This window comes from Phodopus roborovskii, unplaced genomic scaffold (genome assembly GCF_943737965.1).
Source record: "Phodopus roborovskii unplaced genomic scaffold, PHOROB, whole genome shotgun sequence".
Lineage (NCBI taxonomy): Eukaryota > Metazoa > Chordata > Mammalia > Rodentia > Cricetidae > Phodopus > Phodopus roborovskii.
Window position 1 is genome coordinate 231,859 of NW_026126423.1, and position 9,523 is coordinate 241,381.

Consider the following 9,523-nt stretch of genomic DNA (forward strand, 5'->3'; position numbering starts at 1 on the left):
ATATTTTCCTGAAAAATGTCTCGCGTTCTCTGGCAGAGCTCTGTGTGAGAGTAACCTGCAGTTCATATTAAAAAGGAAGCATTGTGTTCAGTGCAAAGCTAAGAACAAAGGAGATAAATTAACTCTTGAAAATTTCTGCTCTTTAAAAAAAAAAAAAAAAAAGCCAAACTTTTATACAATGTTCAGTGAAAGTGAGCCAGATGCATCAATGGTGCTTTAAAAGATTATAACAAGCCAAAGTAAACATGGATCAGATCTTTACAGGTCCAGGGCGCCTGACTGCTCCGTCTGCAATTGTCCCTCCATTCCCACGTGCCATGGCCACCATCACTATATCGGCTTCACTCTTGTGAATTGTGCTGGCGCTGGTCTATTTTAGGGGTCTGAGTCCTTACCTCCACCTTCTCCTGTGAACAAGCCGCTTGACTCCTCATGTGGTTGTCCGTGCCCTCACTGGACTGCAAGTTCCCTAAGGATGGGAGACATTCCCACGTGTAGCCTATTTATTAATGTTTGTTTCAGATTCAGATAGGCTTTCACTCGTAGCCTAGGATGGCCTCAAATGTACAGCCCAGGATGTACAGTCTTACTTCTCACTGTTAGAATTACAGCCTTGCACAACCATGCTTGGCCTGAAGGTTTATTCCTGAACCTTCTCTTGTCCCTTTTAAGTGGGTGCATTGCCAGCTGAGACAGGTCAGGGCTTTGTTAGGATTCAGGAAGGAATAGCAACAGCTTTTGCTGTGAATCCATGGCTTTTCAGGTAAGATTTAGAGTGTCATGTGGTTAAAGGTTCCTACACTTCAACTGGCTTATTTGTGAAATAATAGTAATAATGATGATAATAATAATAATGATAGATGGCGTTGTTTAGTTGTATATTTAGCTAAATACACATTATATGCAAATAAAATTTCAAGAGTATACATGAATATATATGTAAATTTCTGGTATGGGGATATAGTTCACAGTATGTTCTCAAAACTGATATCTCTTTGTATTACAGTGTTAATAAAAAAGGAAACTTGAGTGGCTTGTTATGAATTGCCTTGAATGTTTACAACAGCTGCACCTATTCATTTAAATAAGCTAGTGGTATTTCTACTGTGATCTTAGAACACAGAATCATCTTTTTTTCTTAATAAACTTTTCTCAAAAGTGATACATAAGGATATTTTAGGCTTATTTTATCTAACTTTTATATACTTTTAAAATGAAAACAAACTATCAAGTTTAGATATTACATTCTCTTCTCTAACTTAAAATTTTTTTCCACTCAGACCTGGAAAACAAGATGGTTCACATTGCAAAGGAACGAACTGAAATATTTCAAAGACCAGATGGTGAGAAAGACATTAGCAGTCGGTTCCCCCTTAGATGTCAGCTCTGTAAGGTTCCCGACATCCTCTGAAACAAGAGTCTAGCTCTTTTCAACTTGTATTTGTTTACAATGGGGATGGGGCATACTTGCTACATCGTTTATTTGGACAAGCTGTGGGAGTTGTTTCTCTTTTTCCAAACTGTGGTTCCTAGGAATCTGGGCTCGATTTGACAACAAGCATCTTTACTCACCATACAGCCCCTTGATTCCTAATCTGCTCTGACTCTGTGAAACAGTTTGCCCCCAGAAGCTGCTCTTGGTCAGCACAGCTGTAGCTATCTGGAACACATGGCCCCCTCTGTTTGGGGTAATGGAATTCTTCCCTTGCCATATTTTATTAACTATCCCTACGAAGAAATTTCCCCTTTTATTAAAAGCCTACCCATTGCTCAGGTCCGTTTTATCAGGCCAACTTAAAATGATTCCCTTTCTTTTTTGTATACAAATCCTCTGCAAAAGTAGAAGTTTTTTTTTTTTAAAAAAAGATGGGAGAAAATACAACTCCGTTCCATGTGTTAAAAATCTGTCTCTGTCTGATATAAAACAACAAAAGCAATATTTTTTAAAAATATCTTAAGTTATGTGTGTGAGTATGTGTCTGTCTTTTGGGCGTGCGCACATGAGTATTGGTACCAGGCCAGAGGCACAGAGTCCTTTGGTTCTGGAATTACAGGCAGTTTTGACCTGCCTGGTGGTGGTGGGGGGTGCTGAGAACTGAACACATATCCTCTGCAAGAGGAGGTCAGGTCCTAACCACTGGGCCATCTGTGTGGGCCCAGCAATGTCTTCCCATTGCTTAGTCTGTGAAAGGAAATTGGCAACAGTTGCATACAGCAGAAACCTCCTTAAGGGGTGAACGATGGACACACGTGTGTGTTTGTTCTTTTGACATAGTTTTTTGTTGTTTTGTTTTTTGTATTTTTTTTTCCACAGTCACCGGAACCAATTCGCATCCTGGACCTGACAGAGTGCTCAGCCGTGCAGTTTGATTACTCACAGGAAAGAGTAAACTGTTTCTGGTAAGTTACTCCCAGAAGGAAAGGAAATGTTTCTAAAAGTCTTTTAAGCCAGGAGTGAAAAGCCACCTATCTCAATGTATACATGTCTGGATGGGAGGGACATGGACCTCACATGAGGTTGGCGCATGTTAGTGCCTCCAGATGCAGAGGACACAGTGCCTTGTCTGAAGTGGCTTCAACAAAGGCAGGCTGGCTAGGGTCAGGCTGTGCCCTGCACAGCTAGGACGCGTCAGCAATCCACATCTTAACACAACTTTGCTCCCTTGAGATATTCCTCTCAGTTTTAATCATCATTTCACCGGCCTCAGAGATAGGTGACCTGTATTGTCTGGCTGACAGATTAAGTGTTTTTCTCTGATATAATTGGAATACCATGAAACATTTATGATACAAACAGTGTCTTGATAAAGGAAGGCAAATCTTCTTCCCCACAAGCTTCTATCTGAAAGATTCTCAGACATAGCCAGGCTGGAAGGCATGAACAATTCTCTGTGCACTAAGAAACTTATACCACTTGTCTGCAACATTTCTTTTCCTAAACCAGCTGAAAGTTAGAAAGATCCGGCATCCTGCTCATGTACCTCCTGAAAATAAAGGTAGTGTGTATAGAACTTAATTTCATTATTACATCTGGGAAAGTGAACAATTTACAGTTATCACCCAGCCACAGATACCTTTTTAATACCTGCCATGCGATCTAGCAAAAGTTTGCTTTCCTTGAGTCACAAGAATTTGAGGGGCAGGTACGACAAGATCCCACCCGTGAACCCCGCTATTCTCTTGACTGTCCTTCAGCTGGCTACTTCAGAGCCAAGTGGCTACTTTCAGCCCTCCTGTTATCACAGACATGAAGAAAAATGTATCAACCGTGCCTGACCCTGTGTACCAGGAAAGTCAATGTTTCCCTGGAAACCTTGCCTTGTGAAGCTTCTGCATGACTCATTGGCTGCAACATAAAAGACCATAATGTCATTATAATCATAACTGACTGGCTTAAGCTAAGTAGAATTTATTGCCTGGATTGCAAGAAGAAAGGGAAATTTTGGGGAATTTATAGAGCAACTCATAATGTCTCCCCCAGGGAGCATCAATGGCAGGTTCAGAAACCAGTTTACACTCAGCACTGTGTACACCGTGTCCAATGTCCCAATGTCAGCATCCCTTCATCCCCACCCTACCTTATTACCCACTCATCCACCCACCCACAGGCCTGATAGCTGCAAGATGTGCCACTTGGGCATTACGGTGACAGGATTCTGAATTTCAGCTCACACAGGAGGATCAGGAATTCAAGGTCAACTTCCTTTACATAGTAAGTTCAAGGCCAGCCTAGTATACAGAGAGAAAAAAAAATATATAGTATTTGTGTCTTGATTGTAAGGATAGAAAGAATGACCAAGATATGTTAGGGTTGCCTTTATCACTCAAATAATTTTGACTAACTAATCAGAGGCAGCAAAATGAGGACTTACTATACACCTACCCAATCTTTTGTGCTGAAAGGAAGGTTCATTTTCTTTTTGGCAGAGATTAACTCATGGAAAGAAATAGCAGTAACTCGTGGGTGAAATAGCAAACTGAGGCTTATTGGTCCCCTCTTCCTAATCTTTCTATCTCCTGGTGGAAGAATTACCCTCCTTAAAGCAGCCGGTGCAACTGAGTCCTTTCAGGAAACCCTCATCTGCCTGGCTTGTCCTTTAACCCCCAGACAGGCTCTGGACCGCTGTGGGGCTCAGCTGAGTAGACTTACATTCCACAGAAGACAAGCACAACAAAAGGATGTGGGTGTGTCCTGAACAAACACTTCTTTGAAGTCTCCTGGGAGAATATAAATCTCTCCTGTACTAATACAAACTTAAATCATCCTAGGCATGTCTGCCATTGCTGGCAGGAACTGGTCTATACACCAATTCTTCAAAGTCATCATGATAATTACAGGAGCCCTAATTCTTCTTTCCCTGGAAGGCGCCCAGATTGTTCAACCAGGATATATTCAACTAGCCATACCGACTGTCACACATTCTTTCTTTTGTTTCGTCAGCTTAGTGTTTCCATTCAGGACATTTTATCTCTGTGCAAAGACAGGAGTGGAAGCCGATGAATGGATCAAAATACTGCGATGGAAGTTGGTGAGTTCCAAACGTTCCCCAGATGTCTAGTCTTGATAACTAACATGTTGATGATGTCAAACAGACTCCAATTGTCAGAGCGGGCCCTAGGATCAAAGGGAAGTCTGTTTGCAACTTTGTAGGCTAACCCATGCATGTTTAAGGGGTTGAAAAGAAAGAGGAGCTTGTAAGGAAGGTGGTGGTGTGCTCAGGTCTCAGCCTAGCCTTAGCTGCATCTGCTGGCAGTCTTCCTGTAAGCTGGGTTGGTCAGTCCCATTCTGTCTGGAAGAGAATCGTCCTGGGCAACTGGATCTTTTAAGAACACAACCCTTCTCTGGTGGTTTTCAGAGGTGCTCCCCCAACAGTACATTACCAGCAACTACAAGCCCCAATCTTCCTTTTGATTGGACGGTGTTGGGTCATGCTTTCCCAGAAATATTAGATTGATTCCCAAAGTGTACACATTGTAACAGCCACTCTACAATGTCTGGAAGGAAAATTAAAAACAAAATTAAAACTTGGTAGCGGTATTGGTAATTTATAGCTGCATGACTACTTTACCACTCAACATGTCTTCCTTAGGAGTCAGTATCTCAAGTGACTCAATAGTAAAGGTACCTATGTTCTATTAATAACAGATGCACCTATGTTTTGTTACAGTCAAAAATAAGAAAACAGCTGGACCAAGGAGAGGATACTGTCCGAGCGCGGTCATTCATCTTCAAATAGAACTTTCTTGGCTCAGGGGCAAGGTGGAATGTTCCAGGTGCCCTTATCTGTAGCAGGTTTCAGAGGAAAGGTCATTAAGGAATTTCCTCTAAAAACAAACACCAAGTAGACTGTGGTCAGGAGCTCTACACTGTTTGCTGATTCACGGAAAACAGCTGGTGGGAACGGCCATCTGCTCAAGAATGCAGTAGCAGCCCCCGGCTGGTGAAAACTGCCTACCTTCTACCAGGTGGAGCGGCTCTCAGAACAGTGCCAGATGAAGAAGAGCTTGTTGGCGCTCACAGTGGCTTAGGCTTGTTGACTTTGGTTGCTGGGCGTCCTGCCCCAAATCTTGGGCCAGCATGACTAAGCTTTAGATGTGTTATTAAACAGTAAGGAAACAGCAGTATGCCAAGCCCAGACTGCTCTTTTAGGAAGCAAATTAAGATAATAAACACCAAGGTCTTTCAAAGGAGGGGCTGCTTGTTTTGTTTATATACAAAAACCCCACATAGGGCTGAAGAGATGGCTCGGCCATTAAAAGTACATCTGCTTTTGCAGAGAACCTGAGTTCAATTCCCAGGCCCCACATCAGGTGGCTCACAAAGCCTTCTAACTCCAGCTTCAGAGGGCTCAGAAGCTGATGACCTCCTTGGGGACCGGCACTCAGGCACACACACTCACACATACGCACATAATGCAATAATAATAAATTAATATAGTTTCCAGCTGAATGGTTGTGATGCACGCCTTTGATTCCAGCACTGGGGAAGCAGAGAATCTTTGTGGGTTCAAGGCCAGCCTTCTACAGAGTGAATTCCAGGACAGTCTCCCTACATAGCTACTAAGAAATCCTGTCTCAAAAAACCAAACACAAAAAAGTTCTCAAAACTAAAATGAAAAAATGATGTTCATCCTATTTTATTTTTCCTTCCAAAAGGCTTAGAATAAGGCTGGTGAGATTTACTAAGCATCTTAAAGGCGTTTGCCAAGCAACAGTTGACATGTGGGACTCCTCAAAACTCATAGAAGAATTGGAAGGAACCAACTCCAAAAAGTTGTTCTCTGGCCTCTACATGTGCGTCAGCATGTGTGCCCCACATCATACATACATCGTATGTAATCGATTTTAAAAGCTCACAAGTCCATTGGATCCTTTACTGCTAATGCTGAACTGTGAGAACTAGATAGGGAGAAGTAAATTAATGTGCACTAAAGGGTGAGGATGTTTTAATCAGCACGAAAATGCATTTTGAGGAAGGGTGACAAGCTGTGGGTGACTTTTAGTTTAATGGTTATCATTCCACATGTAATACACGTATAAGCACTAAGTTATCTTCAGCAGCCGTTTCTTCAAATTGATTGAGACTTCCCCATAAAGGCTGTGCTCTGTGTCTTTGCAGCTGTAACAGAGTAACCCTGTGAAGCTCCCCAAGATTATCGAAGGCCACCTTCTGTGACATAGCTGCTGTAAACTGGGGTGTGAGGGTTGAACTGGACCGAGGTGCTGGTGTTCAGGGTCATAGGTTTTAACTCGTACTGTCGTTGTTGATGTGGCTTTTAATGACAGAAGTTAAAGGGACACAAATGGCTGACGAGCCAGCAAGTGATGCAGAGCTGAGGGAACTCTGTTCTTGCAGTAGGAAGAGGCAGTGGTTAGCACTTTCATCAATGTGACAAAGATGCCTGAGCGAACAGGGATAATTGACTTTGCTTCACGGTTCTAGATGTTTCAGCTCACTGTGGTTAGGGTGTGGCGTAACTGTTCATGTCACAGCAGGCAGGAAGCAGAGTAAGGCGGTAACAGGACACAGAGGAGGGAAGAGAGACCCCAGGGACCTGTTCTGAGTGGCATACTTCCAACCAGGGCCCAGCTTCAGCATTCTGCCACATCCCAGGAGTGTGTCCAAATTCTGATCCATTTGGATGAAATGAGTGGACCGGAATGCCTTCAAGGACATACCCACAAGGTATTTCCTGGTATTCCTCAAGCTGCCATCGAGATTCATTCATAGTACTTTGTTAAATATTTGTCTCTGTTGTTTAAACAGCTAAGACACAGAAACTGTTTTTCCAGGAGGGGTTTTGGAGTTGGGTTGTGGATCAGTGGGAAGAATACTTACTTATCTGACTGCAAGGGGAACATTTATTATGTTTGTGTTGTGCAGAATAAACGAAGGTCAAGATAAAATGTATTTGTCAAGTTTGCAAAATAAGGAGTAACAATGGCCCTTCCTTGAGATGTATGGTTTTGTTTCCTTGCAAACCACCTTTCTTTATGTGTTAAATACTCTTTTTTGCCGTCTGTAAAATATGTTTATTTATATCCTTTGGTTCTATTTACTAATAAAAAGCGCATGATTTTGTTGTATATGTCCAATTTTGTTACCATACATTTTTATTGTTTTGAAGTAGAATACGGTAGAAAGGAACAATCAGTAGATACTGTTATGCTAGTGATTGCTTAAAGCAGTTTGTACTGCCTTTTGCCAAGCATGACTTCACTTGCCACCTGGATCGGAGTAACCTGAAGAAACAGCTGAATCATGGGTGGTTGCCCTTAATAACCTTCTGACTGCCACCGGAAACTTCTGTACAATCATGCCTGCCTGCCCACCCACCTTGTGGTGTTAGAGTATAAAATGAGAATACAAACTGGACCCAGGATGGAAGCCGTTCAGGAGCTGTCCTGGCCTTGGTCCGCCTGGGATGCCTCCTCTCTTCTACTCTCATTAATGTGATAACGTTTTCTCCAGAGAGATTCCTGCAGGCTTTTAAAACTTAAATATAACTGATTAAGATCATAAATAGCAATGGTACTTCACAGAAGACTATAGAAGCTTAGGAAATATTCACATTTCTCCAGGGATTTAGTTGAATATGGAGAGGACAATACATACATGCATACATACATACATACATACATACAACATACACACACACACACACACACACACACACGCACATATCATATATAGCAGTCAATACTGCGAAGGGTCTGCAAAGCAATGTAGGAGTGTGTGTGGGTAGGGCATTAGACATCTGTTAGAGAAGCTGACACACACCCCTATTTGCCTAGGACCAGGTCACAAGCTTTATCTGCTTTTTGTCTGTCCAGAAAGAACATCTCCCTGGTGGGGAGTTCTTGGATAGTTCCCCAAATCCAAAATGGCAGAAGGGAGGATGCTATGTGCAGATGGCAGACCAGAGCAGGGGATGTGGGAGAAAAGTGAGTGAGGCGTGTCTAAGTTCCCCTAAGAAAGACACAGCCAGACGCTAGCAATAATTGTCAAAATTCCTGGGAAAATCTTGCTCCACATAATCCTACTAAGATGATAAAATCTTCCCTTGGGTGAGTGAGGACCAGTGCAGTTGGAGAAGCTGTCCCCTGCTTCAGAACCCCCGGGCATCAGAACACTGCTGCGCCCCTCTCTGCCTTTCTACATAGGAGGCATACAGCAGGGCATTAGCCTCCTCCCCTCCCCCGTTCTGATGAATGAGCCTGCTCAGAAGAGAGAGCATGAAGACTGTGGTGGAGGACACAAGACCCTACTTCCCCTTCTTCTACACTTCAGCCTGTCACTAATCTCTTCCTCACCAAAGAAATCATACAGTGCAGGGACTTGAGCCATGGCTTCAAGCTGTGTAGCCAGGGCTTCAAGTAGAGTTGCTTCGCCACCTGTGCTGGAGGACCAGTTTTACTTTCTAAAACATTTTCTGACCTATCAAAGGCAGGGATTCTATAAGTCATTAAAAATGATTTAAGGGGACTGGAGGAAGAACCAGAAAGATTTCTAGCATCCACATCGGAGAACTCACAACCATCTGTAACTCCAATGCCTCTTCTGGCCTCTACAAGCAACCCTACACATACCTACCCCATCACCACACACATACACATAAATAATAAACTAAAATTACATATATTACATGTAATATATAAGTGAAATTATAAATCTCATTTTAAAGATCAGATTTAGCAGACAGCAAATTAGTGTAGTCTACCCCCCCCCGCCCCCAACCAAGTGCTTGGGAAGAGGCAAGGAGTTAAGCACCAATCTCTGTATTTTCCACCAGTACAGAACAGCTTGGGCCACATTCTGAGTAGCGCAAGTACAGCTGCTGTTGGGCAAGAGGGAGAGACCACTTGGGAAGGAATCTACGTGAGGTTGGCAGGCTTTGGGGTGTAAAGTTTAGTTAACAAAGTATGAGCAGGACTCATCCAATCAGCTGGAAGATCTCTACAGCAAGAGGGAAAACCCTGAGTGGAGATGGTCTCCATCTCTGGGCATTCTCCACTTTTGCTT

The 9,523-nt window shown here is 42.8% G+C and overlaps 1 protein-coding gene across 1 annotated transcript in view; it reads left to right on the plus strand.

The window, feature by feature from the left end:
* The window catches only part of Dapp1 (dual adaptor of phosphotyrosine and 3-phosphoinositides 1), a 42,422-nt gene extending 34,835 nt beyond the window's left edge, over window positions 1-7,587 (plus strand). The window contains exons 6-9 of the mRNA XM_051185428.1: window positions 1,281-1,343; window positions 2,315-2,400; window positions 4,442-4,529; window positions 5,169-7,587. Of these exons, the coding sequence (XP_051041385.1) occupies window positions 1,281-1,343; window positions 2,315-2,400; window positions 4,442-4,529; window positions 5,169-5,237 (306 nt within the window). The 3' untranslated portion in view covers window positions 5,238-7,587. The remainder of the gene's footprint in view (window positions 1-1,280; window positions 1,344-2,314; window positions 2,401-4,441; window positions 4,530-5,168) is intronic.
* Window positions 7,588-9,523: the final 1,936 nt, after the last annotated feature.